This window comes from Myotis brandtii, unplaced genomic scaffold, assembly GCF_000412655.1.
Source record: "Myotis brandtii unplaced genomic scaffold, ASM41265v1 scaffold920, whole genome shotgun sequence".
Lineage (NCBI taxonomy): Eukaryota > Metazoa > Chordata > Mammalia > Chiroptera > Vespertilionidae > Myotis > Myotis brandtii.
The window spans coordinates 793429-811127 of NW_005371792.1; the positions used below are offsets into that span (position 1 = coordinate 793429).

At 39.2% G+C, this 17699-nt stretch overlaps 1 protein-coding gene across 2 annotated transcripts in view; it reads right to left on the reverse strand.

Annotated features, from left to right (window-relative positions):
* ELMOD1 (ELMO/CED-12 domain containing 1) overlaps positions 1-17699 on the reverse strand; it is a 52775-nt gene that overhangs the window by 21883 nt on the left and 13193 nt on the right. For both annotated transcript variants that reach the window (XM_005885660.2, XM_005885659.2), the window contains exons 2-5: positions 13271-13416; positions 13111-13139; positions 11221-11318; positions 7200-7329 (exon numbers count right to left, since the gene is read on the reverse strand). In XM_005885660.2, coding sequence (XP_005885722.1) covers positions 7200-7329; positions 11221-11318; positions 13111-13139; positions 13271-13416 — 403 coding nt within the window. The remainder of the gene's footprint in view (positions 1-7199; positions 7330-11220; positions 11319-13110; positions 13140-13270; positions 13417-17699) is intronic.

The following is a 17699-nucleotide window of genomic DNA, read 5'->3' on the forward strand; positions in this document are numbered from 1 at the left end:
AGCGAGCCTAAGCCAGCAGGTGGACATCCTCCGAGGGGTCCCAGACTGCAAGAGGGCATAGGCTGGGCTGAGGGACCCCCCTGAGTGCACAAAGTTTTGTGCACCAGGCCTCTAGTATAAATATATAATGCTTTATTAGTTTTTTCTAATAAATAGAGAGAAGCATGTAAGCAAATTTACTTGTAACAATATTAATATTTTATATCTTCATTATAAAGACAGATACTAATATTAAATTTCCTTATTACTATTTCAACATGATTCAATTTCTAAATTGCTTATTCTATGTTATATAGATTTTAAAGTTTTAGCACAACAGGAATACACAAACTCCTTGCTTTATAGTAAATTGTCACATATCTTTTTAAAAATATATTTTTATTGATTTCAGAGAGGAAGGGAGAAGGAGAGAGAAATAGAAACATCAATGAAGAGAGAGAATCACTGATTGGCTGCCTCCTGCAGGCTCCGCACTGGGGATCAAACCCACAACATGGGTATGTGCCCTTGGCTGGAATCGAACCTGGGACCTTCAGTCCATAGGCCGATGCTGTATCCACTGAGCCAAACCAGCTAGGGCCTGTCACATATCTAACACAGTATAAAACAATGCTCAATCACAGGAAATACCAATAAAAGAGTTGTAATCCATCAAAGTTATTTTAGGCACTAATCAATAATTATGTGTAATTCAAATGATACAATATTTTATCTTAGTGGCACTACAGGTAATTTTACTCTAAAGAGTGAGAGAAAATTTTCAGAGGAAAGAAAGTAAATATATCATCCTTGAAAGCAAAATATGAAACATGGGTATAAGAAATCTCTTTTTATTTTATCCATATAAGAACTTGCCAGTGCTCTGCATTCATCAAAACAGAAAATGTTTCTGCGTTCACCACAAGAATACCGAAAAATGAGAGAGAAGTTCTCTTTTAAAAATGCCTTTAGGAACCATTACTGCCACAATGAAAAATAAATACAAACAAAAGGAAACAGACTGTAAAGCTCATCACATTCATGTGGACAATTATTTGATGTGATCTCAGGGCCCTACACTGTTTAAATGTACCTGGTTTCATCAAGTGAGTGAAATAAAAGAACAAAAGCAAGCATTTTAAGTCATAAACTTCATTCATTGGCGGAATACTTAGTTTGGAGGAGTAAACGTTTAAATAATAAAATGCTTTAAAAAGAAATTCCATTTTAATAATTTCATGTATCAAGATAGATAAGACGAATGGCTAAAAAGTGTTCTAAATTAAGTTCTTAATCCTTTCTGCTTTAATCAGGCTCACTTTTTTGGTAAATGAAAGTTGATTATGCTAAAATACTTACATGAGTGCCACCATGTGTATATTTCCTGTAAGAATGCTTGAATTACTGCATTCTCCTCTGATAGACGGTGTGCTGTTATTTTTCCTTCTAGTTGAAGAGTCTCTCCTCAGCCAGCCTTCCTGTGGTTCTGGGTGATGTCCGTTCCGTCTTTTAGTTGTATTTTTTTGAAGTTTGTTTGCGGCAGCAGTCTGCGGTGTTTACCTATGCCGCCATCTTGGTCTCTCTCCAGATTTTAAAGTTTTAGCACAACAGGAATACACAAACTCCTTGCTTTATAGTAAATTGTCACATATCTTTTTAAAAATATATTTTTATTGATTTCAGAGAGGAAGGGAGAAGGAGAGAGAAATAGAAACATCAATGAAGAGAGAGAATCACTGATTGGCTGCCTCCTGCAGGCTCCGCACTGGGGATCAAACCCACAACATGGGTATGTGCCCTTGGCTGGAATCGAACCTGGGACCTTCAGTCCATAGGCCGATGCTGTATCCACTGAGCCAAACCAGCTAGGGCCTGTCACATATCTAACACAGTATAAAACAATGCTCAATCACAGGAAATACCAATAAAAGAGTTGTAATCCATCAAAGTTATTTTAGGCACTAATCAATAATTATGTGTAATTCAAATGATACAATATTTTATCTTAGTGGCACTACAGGTAATTTTACTCTAAAGAGTGAGAGAAAATTTTCAGAGGAAAGAAAGTAAATATATCATCCTTGAAAGCAAAATATGAAACATGGGTATAAGAAATCTCTTTTTATTTTATCCATATAAGAACTTGCCAGTGCTCTGCATTCATCAAAACAGAAAATGTTTCTGCGTTCACCACAAGAATACCGAAAAATGAGAGAGAAGTTCTCTTTTAAAAATGCCTTTAGGAACCATTACTGCCACAATGAAAAATAAATACAAACAAAAGGAAACAGACTGTAAAGCTCATCACATTCATGTGGACAATTATTTGATGTGATCTCAGGGCCCTACACTGTTTAAATGTACCTGGTTTCATCAAGTGAGTGAAATAAAAGAACAAAAGCAAGCATTTTAAGTCATAAACTTCATTCATTGGCGGAATACTTAGTTTGGAGGAGTAAACGTTTAAATAATAAAATGCTTTAAAAAGAAATTCCATTTTAATAATTTCATGTATCAAGATAGATAAGACGAATGGCTAAAAAGTGTTCTAAATTAAGTTCTTAATCCTTTCTGCTTTAATCAGGCTCACTTTTTTGGTAAATGAAAGTTGATTATGCTAAAATACTTACATGAGTGCCACCATGTGTATATTTCCTGTAAGAATGCTTGAATTACTGCATTCTCCTCTGATAGATAGGCTCATCCCTGAAAAAATTGAGGGTCAGAGGCAGGGTGCCCCTGAGGGAATGAGGTTATTTCTTTCACGTTGGAAGCCGACTGGAAATCTGAACTGAGGTGGTGTGGTCGGGGCCTCTGGTCGGGACCTGGGACTGTGCTCCTGGGAGTGGAGTTATTACAAAGCCACTTGCCAAGTGAAGGAGCCCAGACCAGAGCTAAAAAGGGTGATTCCAGTGGCAGGTGACAAGCTACCATACCAGACCAAGAGCTAAAAAAAGGGTGATTCCAGTGGCAGGTGACAAGCTACCATGTGGAAACTGCATGCTGCATCAGACTATTACCCATCAAGGCCCATGTTCCGTTTAATTCTGTTCTCTGCACAGAGCCTTTACTGCAAGCGTATTTGAACACGTCTGCCTCGTCTCAGGTCTGCTGCAGGGCAAGGCCATTCATTCAAAAGCAGCTTTCCACCGTGAGACTCCCTCTTCCCATTAGGACAGCATCTTTTAATTCGGGGTTATATTTTTTCTATTAAGTCATGAATCCCCCTAAAACTTTGCCTTTATTATTAATTTGGTTTAAAATGTTTAATAAAAATGTCCATGTGAATAATTCACATGGACAGTACTACATGAATACTAGTATAAAGTGATATTATTCAGTTTCACTCCAGCCTATGTTTAAATGATCATAAAATCCAGATTTTTCTTTTTATTCTTTAAGTAGAAACAGTGATAATGGTCTTCTATGTTTAAAAATCGAAGCACTTACACAAAATAGCAATATATTAAAACTCCTAAACTAGGAGTCAGCAAAGTTTGTCTATAAAGGGCCAGAGAGTAAATTCTTTAGTCTTTGGAGGCCACATGGTCACTGCTACATCTACTTAATTTTGCCACTGTCGTACAAAAGTGGCCACGGACAATACATAAGTGAATGAATGGATGTGTTCCAACAGAACTTTATTTACAAAAATGGGTGGCTGGCCAGATTTGCTGACCCTTGCTCCAAACAATTTTATAAAGTAGGTAAGAAGGGTATTATTACCCATTTTAAAAGATGAAGAACCCTAAGCTCAGTCAGTTAAACACAAACCATGGGCCAGTCTCTGGAAATACAAATGGGAACAAGACATGGTGTCCACCTTGAGTGGTAGTGCCGTAGTGTAGAGCCCTTTCTAACTGTGTGAGCTGGGCAGTCACCTAACTGCCCAGCCTCAGTTTCCTCACCTGAAAAATGGGGAAAATACCTATATCTCACCAAAAGGTTACTGTGACATTTACCTACATGACTGGCACAAACTAAACATTCAATGTATGTTTTATTATTACTGATTTTGTTACTATCATACTTGCAATTTGAATAAACTGAAGAGGGAAATAGAGACCCCATTCCTAAGTTTGCTTGGGGAGGATAGAAAAGATGTCTAAATTCAATAAATAAGGTCTTAAAAAAATAAGCAACTTCTGCTGCTGTAAAAATAATGGGTAACAGAGGGAACAGCATGAGCACATACGTGGGCACAGGGGATGGCACAACCATCTGGGCCAGGGTGAGTGGCAGAGCATGGTGGAAATGTGCTGTCTATGACGGATACAGGAAAGACAGCTTGAAGAAATAAATCAGAAAGGGTCCCAAATGCATGCTAAGGTGCATGGGCTTTCTACAGTTAGACCCAGGGAACCTGACGTTTTTAACCTAGAGAATGACATGACTAGGTAATCCCTCCAACAGTATTTAAGGAGACAGGAGAGAGGAAGTGTTACTGGCCCAATTGGAGATAATGGCTAGAATAAGGCCGTGGGCATGGAAAACACTGGAGAGCCAGTCTGACAGGTGTGAGATGGTACCTCATTGTTGTTTTGATTTGCATCTCCCGGATGATTAGTGACTTTGAGCATGTTTTCATATGTCTCTTGGCTTTCTGAATGTCCTCTTTTGAAAGGTGTCTATTTAGATCCTTTGCCCATTTTTTGATTGGATTGTTTATCTTCTTTTTGTTAAGTTGTATGAGTTCCCTATAAATTTTGGAGATTAGGCCCTTATCAGATATAATGTTGGCAAATATGTTCTCCCATGTAGTGGGCTTTCTTGTTGTTTTGTTGATGGTTTCTTTTGCTGTGCAGAAACTTTTTATTTTGATGTAGTCCCATTTGTTCATTTTCTCTTTAGTTTCAACTGCCCTAGGAGCTGTATCAGTGAAGAAATTGCTTTGGCATATGTCTGAGATTTTGTTGCCTTTGGATTCTTCTAGAATTTTTATGGTTTCCTGTCGTACATTTAAGTCCTTTATCCATTTTGAGTTTATTCTTGTGTATGGTGTAAGTTGGTGGTCTAGTTTCATTTTCTTGCATATATCTGTCCAATTTTCCCAACACCATTTATTGAAGAGACTACCTTGGCTCCATTGTATGTTCTTGCCTCCTTTGTCAAATATTAATTGAGCATATTGGTTCGGGCTAATTTCTGGACTCTCTATTCTATTCCACTGATCTATATGTCTGTTCTTGTGCCAGTACCAGGCAGTTTTGAGAACAGTGGCTTTGTAATACAGCTTGATATCTGGCATTGAGATCCCACCTACTTTGTTCTTTCTCAGGATCGCTGCAGCTATGGAAAAAGGACACATATGTAATACCCTTTGTAATACTTTAAGCAAAAAAAAAAAAAGTTAAAAAAAAAGAAAACACTGGAGAGGTATTTGCGGGGAGCTCTACAGTAAGATGCAGTGATTTTTGTAAATGCACAGTATGTCTCTAATTAGATTGCAAGCCACTTAAGAGTAGAAAGGATGCCTCTCCTCAAATTGCCTAACACAGTGGTTGGCAAACTCATTAGTCAACAGAGCCAAATATCAACAGTACAACGATTGAAATTTCTTTTGAGAGCCAAATTTTTTAAACTTAAACTATATAGGTAGGTACATTGTTATTAACTTAATTAGGGTACTCCTAAGGCTTAGGAAGAGCCACACTCAAGGGGCCAAAAAGCCGCATGTGGCTCGCGAGCTGCAGTTTGCTGACCAGGGGCCTAACACCATAGTGGACGGTCCTCCCTGTGTGAACCAGAACCTGGACTAAAATGATTGTAGTTTGCTCACCTCTAAAGTAAAGGTAACAACCATCACTTTCCTTACATCTTATAATGGTGGCAATAAAAAGTGGTAACACATACATACTGAAATCCGGACCACAGATAAGCCATCTCACAAAAGTTCTTGACGTGTATCTAATGAACTACAATAATTCACGCATTCACCCATACTGACTACTATGTGCCAGCACACAGACAACAGATCAGCTAAGATGGTACATAGCAAGTACTCAAATTCCATTAGTTCAGTGGGCATCTCAGCCACGCGAATGAATTGTTCAGGTGGTTGTGGCTGGTGTATTAATTATATCACCCCATTTCTCTTACCTTCACCTCTTATTTCCCACCTTGAAATCATTTTATTGAACTCAACTTCCTTTATCAGAAATGGAAAAAATAAGGCAATAAAAGGAGATTGAGCTCAGTCAGTGGCTTAGCTAAAATTAAACAGAAGCGAAAGGAAAGGAGAAAAACTATTGCTAAGAATGTGGCTTCTTTAATGCTTAATGATTCACATCATATCTGGCACTAATTAGTAGAGACCAATGAGTCATCTGTTTAAGTACTTACTCCTTTCACACAAAACCGCAACAAGATACACTTTTAAAATTACATCTTTTATTGACATTTTTAAATAAAATAAAGTCAGGGCAGCTAAACAAATATTTCTTTCCACTTTTGCTACTGCCCTTTTGAATTTTAGGCACTGCTCTGGACATAGGGGCTCAAAGATTAATAAGACCTGGTCACTGAACTGGTTCGTAAAGCTACTCTTCTTGCTGGTTCAGATGTTGGAGGTAAATTTTTCATTGGAAAATTCATGTGAGAATTTAGGTGTAAAGCCAATTTTCTCCTGTAATCTGAGAAAGCATCAAAGGTGTTTTCTGTGGGCTTTCGCATTGAGCTCAAGTTTAGATTGTTTAACTGTGTTGAAAGCCAACGGGAGAAATAGCAATCATCAAAGAGTGTCCTGGGATTTTCATTTATGACTTTTAGTAGACATCAAAGAAGATGAGGTTGGTTTCTGCTTCAGCAATAGCCCTCGTGGGAAATTACCCAAGGCCTTCATGATGATTATTTATTCATGTAACGTGGAGACTATTAGAAGAGGAGGTAAAGGTTTATATCTGGTGTGTTAAAATTGCTGGGAGACTAATATGCAATTATAAATATTACTTCTGGCTGTCAGAGCAAAACCCTAAGACTCTTACATGATCTGATGGTGTACTATGGAACATAATAAGATGCTACTCCAAAGCACTGGATTTTAAGTTAAGAAATCAAGATAAAAAATTTTAAATCAATCTTTAGAACTACTCATCTGAAATGTTTTCTAAATTCACTCCTGAATATAGATGCTTTTTAGGATAAAGTGCCTATCACACAGCAGGCGCTTGGCACACATTAGCTGGCCTAAGTGAGGGCCGGCGATGTGTTCGAGGACTGACCTTCAGAAGCATTTCCTCGTGTTGGGGGTTATCAGAATCATAGGGCTCTCTGCGCAGCTTTTCCACATCTGCAATAAGGTTTCTGTAGCCAACGATCTGCAGGAGGCAAGCCTGGAGAGAGATTCCCAGCCTGTGGTGTTCAAAAAGGAAGAAACACACATGAAGAGAAGCATAACATACGTTGGCATTTGTTCACTTGATGTAATCACAGCAGGACTTGTCCTATTTCTCTAATATCTAGGGAATTGCCCAAATAGCATCTGTCTAATAGAAGCACAGTTTCTTACTGCATCTGCATGGACAGTTGTAGAACTTGGCTAAAACTTACCTCGCATTCTGGCCTTTTCTTAAGCTATGTTGCAACAATGCGGCTTACGAAACAAGGGATTTTTGTTCTTAATCCTCACCCAAGAATATTTTCCCATTGATTTTTAGAGAGAGTGGAAGGGAGGTGGAGAGACAGAGAGAGAAACATCAATCTGAGAGAGACACATCGATTGGTTGTCTCCTGTTCTTGCCTCTACTGCGGATCGAGCCTACAACCGAGGTAGGTTGACCGGAATCAAATCCACAACCCTTCAGTCTGCCTGACACTCTGTCCACTGAGCCAAACCGACTAAGGCAAGGGAGTTCTTGATGCAGGTGATTTGCAAGTGAGATGCAGAACATATAGGTGATAATGGGTTCCTAGGGATCATTTAATCCCCACTAGGTGGGTATATCAGAACACTTCAGAAGTGTGTGTGTGTGTGTGTGTGTGTGTGTGTGTGTGTACAGACTCAAAGGGAGAAATAGCTCTCAGCGGCTTAGGAGTAGAAAAAAAAATTCAAAATACCTCTGCTTGGGAGCATTCTTAACAGATAGGCAATGCCAAGAGTAAGAACTCACTATTTTACAAGATTTGCCATTTCATCCTGACTTCTCTAGTTGCTGAAACACTTTTCTTTAGGCTGAAACAAAATCTGTTTTCCTTGTTACCAAGTGGTTCAGACTCTGTTCTCTGAGCAAATGTATTTCCACCTTTCCCCCACCGTGCCTATTTATTTTGAGATAGTGATTCTTTCTTCTAGTCATACCTGCAGTGTTTAAAAAAATTCCCTGTTCCTTTAATTCCTTCTCATGTGACATGGTTTTAGGTGTTACTATCTTGCTCAGTCTTCTCTGAATGTACACTGTTTAACAGCCCATGACAACATATCACCGGAACAGAAAACAGTCTGGCAAGCGTGATACACAATCATTACTTCCTGTGATCTGAATGCTGCTTTTCTCTTCTACAACCTAGGACAGTGGTCGGCAAACTCATTAGTCAACAGAGCCAAATATCAACAGTACAATGATTGAAATTTCTTTTGCGAGCCAAATTTTTTAAACTTAAACTATATAGGTAGGTACATTGTTATTAACTTAATTAGGGTACTCCTAAGGCTTAGGAAGAGCCACACTCAAGGGGCCAAAGAGCCGCATGTGGCTCTCGAGCCGCAGTTTGACGACCACTGACCTAGGAGGTAAAATAGGGTCTCTTTAAGCAGTCACAAAACACTGCAAGCTTATTAAACAGATGGCTAACTAATCACAAAGATTCTTTTTTCATATAAACTACTGTCACATAAATTATTCTCCTACATTCATTTGATGGCATTTTAAATCTAAAAGTGGTATTTCACGTTGACTTATTCCTGTTAAATTCTTTACAGTCATTTAGCTTTTGGGTTAAAATAGTTGAACGTTGGCAACTTCTTATGATTTAACCCAAGAGTTACTCTTTGGTATACTCCTACTCCTAATTCACTCACTAAATTTGAACATTTTTGTTCTTGTGGTGGTCATTATAATCATGATGACAGTGTTATCATTACCTTTTTTGGGGGGAAGGGAATAAGATGTATAGAAAGTTAAGACTAAAGTTGGGGGCAATAGATAATTATGTTTTAAAATTATATACTTACTCCAAATGTAGAGGACAATGTAAGATAACCCAGAATGCTAAACTTAAATAAAACTGAATACTCAATTAAATGACCCTTGTTACCACAGGACCAAAAAACCAAATCAGATATCTTAATATAGGAAAAGTGAACAGTGGCACTGGGCACCCAGGAAACCAGCACAGGACTGAAAGAGTTAATTTTGAGGGAAAGAAGAGAGTGGGAGAAATTAAAGAAGAGGCCACCAGAGAAGCCAATTCAATTTTTACTGTAGTGATTCTTATCAGCAGCTTAAGCAGCACTTGAAAAAATGTAATTAAAACAAATAATTAAAAGAAAGTGAGGTTGCCCTGGCCTGTGTGCCTAAATGGTTAGAGTATGGGCCTGTGCGCTGAAAGGTCATGGGTTCGATTCCTGCAGGTACCTGAGTTGGAGGTTTGATCCTTGGCCCCAGTCATGCACTATGCAGGAGGCAACCAATCTATGTGTCTCTCTCACATCAATATTTCTCTCTTTCTCTCTCTTCCTCCCTCCCTCCCCTCCACTCTTTCTAAAAATCAATGGAAAAAGTGAGGATTAACAAAAACAAAACAAAAACCAAAGGGAGGTTAATAGTAGTAATGACTTGATAAATTATAAAATATTTCCCCTAGCCCTCTCTATTTCTTGATTTTTTTCCAGAAAATTATTTAAATTTTAAAAATCACATTTTGTCAATGTCTATCTATGGAAAAAAAGTAGCAAAATCCATATTGAGGTGTAAAAACACAATCTCCTACCTATAAGGTTTTTTTTTCTAAAGGAAATCAAAAGAACAGATGTCAAGGAAATGCTTTTGAGTGAAACATGTATCTTTCATAGAAGAGACAGAAAAGATTTGCTATTAAATCTAATCCGACCTCTAAATGTGATTATAGGTCTAATATATCCCTCATGCCGAATGGTAGTCTTACATTTTTTTGTTCAACTTAATTTAAAATAAATTGTCTTATTATCACCTTCCCAGAGATATAAAATATATGTCAAAAGGTTTCAAAAAGACATTTACTGCATAATTAAACCACCTTTAATGGCTGAATAAGAAAAAGGCAGCTAATTAGCTGGTGTCTGCAGAAGAATGGTACAGAGCCCACGTGGAAATGGGAGTTTTGTGAGGAGCCCCAATTAGCTGGTACTTAGAATCCCTCCAAGAGACAGACATATGCAAAGTGCACTCTGAAATTCCCTTGACTACAGCTCCCTGTCGCTGGCAATGAAAAGCCTTTCTCAGGGACAACATCTGAAGTTCTCATGCATATCTAAAAGACAGCTTGATTGTTACCTGCCTAAACTGTCTCTAAATATATCTGCACGCAGAATTTATTCTACCCAATATCCTTAGCTCATTTTTTTTCCACTGAAAAATTTCTGTTCCCAGTAGAATATGTGAAGCTAATTTTAAATGTCATGTACATTGCCGAATGCATTTTAATACTTCCAAGATGAGATGAATAAATTACAAAGTTCGAACGTCTTCTTACAAAAACTATCTCTTCCTCCCACACATGCCCCCCCCCCCCCTCTTGGTTTTAAACTGTAAGGTCAGAAGTCTTCTACAGGACTCACTGGGCTAAAATCAAGGTATTCATGCCTGTCCTTTTGACAAGCAGGTAGGGACTGTCTCTGGATTTTCAGCCTGTCATGAACTGACGGAGCAGAATTGGCTCAGGCACATTTACAATTTAAACTTGGACTGCACCGTAAAACACGGGCATTGCATGGAGTGACTTGATGAATGGGCCCCCTTTATTTCAGCTGATACCAGAGCATCCATCATATTTCTTACATTCATTGCATCTCAAAGCATAAGCATAAATCACAACAAAGTACAAGGTTGCTGCTATTTACAAATATGGAAATGGCACCTTTTTCTTTATTCTTCATCTGAAATTCAAAACATTAGAAATGATTGGGGGTTGGGGAGGTGAAGAGATAGATAGGTACTAGTAAGTAGATAGATAGATAGAGAAAGCAAGCAAGCATGCTATAGAAATAATGAATATGAAGCCATGACTTGTGTTCTATATTTACAAAATAATAAGCATAATTCTTACTGTGGATTTATATCAGGGTTAATTTTTTTCAGTTCCATGATGTCTTCGATAGTTTTTTCAATAGCATCAAGGTGAACACTCACTGAAGTCTGCAACAGCTAGAAAACATGTTTCAATCATTTCCCTTGTCATGAACACCAGTGGCTTAAGCAGGATTTATTTAGGGTCTACTTAGCAGTGGTTCTCAACCTTCTGGCCCTTTAAATACAATTCCTCATGTTGTTACCCAACCATAAAATTATTTTCATTGCTACTTCATAACTGTAATGTTGCTACTGTTATGAATCGTAATGTAAATATCTGATATGCAGGATGGTCTTAGGCAACCCCTGTGAAAGGGTCATTCGACTGCCAAAGGGGTCGCGACCCACAGGTTGAGAACCGCTGACTTAGGAGCTTCAAGTATTTGTTTAAAGCTTCTCCATGAAGATACTAACCTAAACTAAAATTAAAGAAAAAATTGATTTAGTAGTTGAATTCCAGTGAATTTGACATTTTCACGATCGGGGTAGTATACTTTTCCTGATTAAGGTAATACCATAAAACAGAAATAGTAAGTTGTGGGGTTTTTTTGTTTGTTTGTTTGTTTTTTACCATTTTCAACTGTTTTAAATTACTTATTAAAATATTATATTTTCATTTTCTCTCTCAACATACCTGGTTTCTATTGTTACTGGGCACTATGTCTACAATTGAGAGAAGTACAAAGGGGATATAGTCTTAAGGACACCAAAATCTATATATATAAAAGCCTAAGCAACTGAACGACTGAACAACCGGTCACTATGACGTGCACTGACCACCAGGGGGCAGACGCTCAATGCAGAAGCTGCCCCCTGGTGGTCAGTGCGCTCCCACAGCAACCTCCCGCAATTGGCCAACCTTCCGCGGCCCCTCCCCTCCTCGCTGGCCAAACTCCTGTGGCCCCGATCGGCCCCCAATAGCCGGCCAGGCCGAGGGACCCCACCCATGCACGAATTTGTGTACCAGGCTTCTAGGCCTATCTAATAAAAATGAAATATGCAAATTGACCATCACACCATCACAAAGATGGTGGCACCCATAGCCACAAGATGGCGGTGCCAAGTCCCCTCAGCCCCGCTGGAGTCCCACAGTCCTTTCAGCTCAGCCGAGGGGGGGGGGCAGACGCATGGTGCGGCTGGACCCGCCCTCAGCCCCCCAGCCGCATAGGGCTGTCCCGAGGCGCAGGCAAGCCTCAGATGGCGGCTGCCCAGCCGCCCAGAGCTGCTCGAGGCTCAGGTAACCAGAGCTGGCCGAGGCTTGCGCTGCCAGCAGTGGCAGCAGCAGAGGTGTGATGGGGGGGCGCCTTCCTCTGATCACCGGGTCGCCTCCCACCCCTGAGGGCTCCTGGACTGTGAGAGGGGTTAGGCTGGGCTGAGGAACCCCCCCCTCCAGTGCATGAATTTTCATGCACCGGGCCTCTAGTTAAATAATAATATTCAAGAATCTTGAGGAAAAAAACAACCAATTTTCTCTCTTATGTGGATACTTAACTATGTGCTATAAACACTGGAATAGTGACTTTGATTTTCTTGGAAAATCTTGAGCATAGAGTTAAATGATTTGGATATTAACACCAGAGAGTTAATGCTGCTCCTATTTTCAAGTGATTTTTATTTTATGATTTTGGAAGAGGTATAAAAAAGGATGAATTTGACAGTGAAGTAAAAAGTGCACCTTACATCTGCCTAAAAATTCACATACAGTGGCTACTTTCATGTTAAAAGTAAAGGCAATTCTCTCTTCTCAGTTTTCATTAGTTTTTATAGTTAATGGTATATTTTGTTTCTTCAGATTTTTACTTTTTGATGATGGATTTGAGCTTCCAAGTGAAAAGTTGCTGAAAAATAAAGAAACAATTTTACTTACCTTACTTTTTGAGCCTCTCAATGATGTTTCTATAAAAGAGATAATTTTAAAAGTGATTAAAAATTATCCTTTACAAGTGGTTTAAAATTACTGTTCTGAGCTATGCCATCCTCAGTCACACCAAGCCTACATTCTGCTTACTTCTCTGTCTCACGCTTACCGATCTTCATGGTTCTAGAAGCTCCAGGCTTGGTATTGTAACAGATCCGTTGCAGTTCACATCTTCCGGTCAGCTTCCTCATGACAAATTTCAGGCAGCGCCACAGAAACGTGCAGTAAAAATACAGGCACACCTGGATCAACATTCTGTCAAAGACAAAAGATAGCACCTTCCGCTAGGACTCTGGAAGAGAATAGGAAGCGGCCACCACCAGCAAGAAAAGAGAAGCCCAGAGGAAAATCAGCCATTAGACGTCTGGGTTTACCAGTTTACTTCATTTATCTAATCCCACATTATGTTATTTGAGGTAGCTACAAACCCGTCATTGGGAGGGAAGCCCAGTCTGTGAGGACACACTTACTATGACTGCAAGCAACTCCAGAAAGCCCTGTTCTAGCAAATTTGATATTCCAACTACCTGAGCACAAGGCACTTAAAAACATTTTTGAATAAATCAGCACATTTTAAAATAACCAGGACCCAGAGATGGTCTCTCCCGTAGACAACGGGAAAGAACACGTCCTGGCAACTCCCCTCGCCTGCGTCTGTAGACAGCCGCTCAGCTTGCCTGGATCATCTCCAGCCCATCCTCACTGCCCCTTCTGGCCACTACTTTATTTCTTCCCTGTTTACATTCTTTTCTCCTTCCTTCTGCTTTCCTTTAGGTACTGCTGTCCCCTTGAGGACCTGGTTGTGTGGCTACCTGTCCTCTCTGATGACCAATCCCAACACTTTTTGAACTTGCCAGAAGATGCCTCATCAGTTCACTGAACAAGCTTTTGGTTCTCCAACACCCTCTGATTTAAACCTTCCCCAAACTCCACCTTATGACAAGTTTGTTCTTGACCCCTGCTAAATAAAGTTTCCTTAATTGCACACCCTATCTCCAATAATACCTCAACAGACTATGAAGTAACTTACAATGTCTCTGGCAGGTGAATTTGTGTTTTATGCTGACTTTTATTTTTAATATGTTGGTGCCTACTACTTCATGGTACTGTTCAAAGTCTCAAAATGACTCAAGCTATAGAAATAAAGAGGACTCACAGCCAGAAAGTTATATTCAATCATCTTCTATTAATATTATGTGCTCCTAGTAGGCAGGAATATTTCTATTACTTCCTATTAGTGGCATGTCTAAAAGATGGTTCTTCTGCAATATTCACTAATTCCCTCCAGTTCTAACATAAGGTGATCCAGGATCATTCAGATTAATTAGGGTAGTTAACCAATAGCCTCAATGATGTGATTCATCCCTGAATATGAACCAACACCTTGAGCAAGTTTCCCTTTGTTCAAATTGCTCTGGCCCCAATATCTTGAACAGCCTGTGTTAAAAATAACAATTTCCAAAGGCTAACTTGAACAAAAGAATAGGATCTATCTATAATAATAAAAGCATAATATGGTAATTAGACTGGATGGCCAAACTGCAGAACGACCTTCCAGACGAAGCCGGGGCTGCAAGGGCCGAGCCTCTTGCATGAATTTCAGGCATTGGGCCTCTAGTATCATATAAATGTAAAGGAGATGGAAGAAACAGTAGAAGAAACCAAACTGCTACACTAAAATAACAAAATGGAATCCTTTGTAGGCAATAAAAATATGTTCTACAATGGCTAATAATATGAGAAAATGTTCATAATATGCTTATCAAATAAAAAGAAGTTAGAAAGGCATTGGTATGGGATGATCTATATTTTATTTAAAAAGTAAACAAAAATGTTTAAGGGTGATGTATAAATAAGAAGAAAAAGAATGGCAGGACACACAACAAAATTGTTAACAGTGGTATTTCTGGATAATAAAATTGTGAATAATTTTTATTTTCTTTTTTGGTTAAGTATATTTTCATTTTTTTCTATAAGAAGTATATGTTATTTTAATTTTTATAAAGTTGCAAAAACAAAGTGTATAAAATTATCACCAAAGCCATTATAAAAGTGCCTATAAAATTTATATGGGGAGTCAGATTCTGCTAAAAGACAAAAAATGAATTTACTGTGTTGTGAAGTCTAAAATGCAACTGTTTTAGTTAAATACTAGAGGCCTGGTGCACAAATTCATGCACCAGTGGGGTCCCTCAGCCTGGTCTGCTTGATTGGGCCAAAACGGGCTCTCCAACATCCCCCAAGGGGTCCTGAATTTCGAGAGGATGCAGGGTAGGCCGAGGGACCCCACAGGTGCACGATCAGGGCCAGGGAGGGACACAGGAGGTTGGCCAGCTGGGGAGGGACTGCAGAAGGGCTCCAGGGAGTGTCTGGCCCATCTCACTTAGTTCTGATCGGCCGAACCCCAGCAGCAAGCTAACCTACCAGTTGGAGTGTCTGCCTCCTGGTGGTCAATGCATGTCATAGCAACTGGTCAACCAGTCGATTGTTGCCCCCTGGTGGTCAGTGCACATCACTGGGAGCAGTTGAGTGGCCTTAGCATATCATTAGCATATTATGCTTTGATTGGTTGAATGAATGACCAGACACTTAGCATATTAGGCTTTTATTATATAGGATGTTCCAAGACCTATTAGGATTTAGGTTATTGGCTTACAAAAAAAAAAAAAAGTAATCCTAAAAATAAATTTAGTGGAACATTTTAATTAGAAATTTAATAAACCTCCATTTACTCTCTTGGAAAAGTTTTCAATTTTTCCAACTATTGGATAGCTATGCCCAAGAAAAAGATTAAGCACTATCTCTGTGAACTGGTCACCAGCCAAATGGCAATGATATTAACTGCTGGTGGGCATCATTCTATTACTAAGTCAAGGATAAAAAGCTTCCCATGATATCTATCCTTAGGGTGTCGTGTGCAGTTTCCAGTGCAGTTTGCCTAGAGTGTGGGCCAGCTCCTCAAATGAAGCCTTTTAAGTCCGTGTCAGGACTTCATGATAATCAGGTTCTTGGGGGGCTAAGTCTTCCTAGAGAAGAAAGTTCCAATTACTATTTAAGGTGAACCCCTGTATTCACCCTACTTAGGGTACAAGCCACCAGACTCTCTTATAGCTCACAGAGAACTGCAGAAAGCTTTCCCCCTACAACTTCTCCAACAGATCTATACAAAGATGTGCTTGAGACCTCGAAGTCATCCCAGGTGGCAGAAAGTATGGAGTGACTTATAACCCCTTGGCCTCTTTGGAGTGACTTATAACTCCAGATATGGAGTGACTTATAACCCTTTGGCCTCTTTGTATATGAGAAGAATATGCCTGGGGAACTGTTTTGCATGAAGATAGCCTTACATAAAAGAAGAGAAAAGACATAGTATTCTATTTGCTTTTATCTTTTTTTTTCAACTCCCCTGAGGATGCTGAAGCTGTCAAAGCCAGGAGAACCCAGTGGAAAACTTCAGGGAGGGGCTAGAGATGCTGCATCACTTGTTAGGACTCACCACTATGTGAGGTGTATCACGTGCCTCTCACATAATCACATAAACAACACCACAGATCATGAAGGAGAAATGCCCATTTCAATTATGAAATGAGTTATACACTGCTTCCTTACCCTTTCATAATTCCTGGGCCAGTCGTTCTGATAATGCTATTTATTATCAAGGATATAATTTTTATTGTTTCTTTGGTTGTTTTTTTTTCTAATGGGCCAACATACCCACAAATATTTCATTAAAAGGCCAGCTTGCTATGCCAGGCACTATATTTTCCTGGTATGCTAAAAACTATATTTTTTTTCAAGCCAGACTATTGATCAAACAATGTTTTGACAAATATAATTTATTTTGCATTTAGATCATAAACCTAAAGCTTGGTCAGAGATGGAAACGCCAGGGCTACCTCTTTCTTTGGAAGACTTATTTTGGTAACAGCTTGCTTCCTCATGAAAGGACCAGAGGAGCAAAACCTCCTTAAGAGCATCTCAGATTGGCTGTTCTTCACCATCAAGTGCTGCCAGGAGCTCACTTCTTTTTGAAAAATATATTTTTATTGATTTCAGAGAGGAAGGGAGAGGGAGAGAGAGAGAGATTGAAACATCAGTGATGAAAATCATTGACAGGCTGCTTCCTGCATGCCCCTTGCTGGGGATCGAGCCCACAACCCAGGCATGTGCCCTGACCAGGAACGGAACCATGACCTCCTGGTCAACAAGGAGCTCACTTTTTAAATTCTTGGATCTAGTTAAGTCCCTACATTGGAAAGTTTATGGAAAAACTGCTGAAGGTCCAGAGGAGAAGAGTAAACATCTACACTAATAAAAGAGAAACATGGTAATAAAGTTTATGGAAAAACTGCTGAAGGTCCATAGGAGAACAGTAAACATAATTAAATATTTTGTGAGAATGTTAAATTGGTTTGGCATGTCTACCCTCAAAAGGAAGAAATGAAAGAAATAGATCTTTAAATGCTCTTAAGCTAATCAGTGGCTGGTTTAGGAAAAAAGGGAAGGAAGGAAGGAAGGAAGGAAGGAAGGAAGGAAGG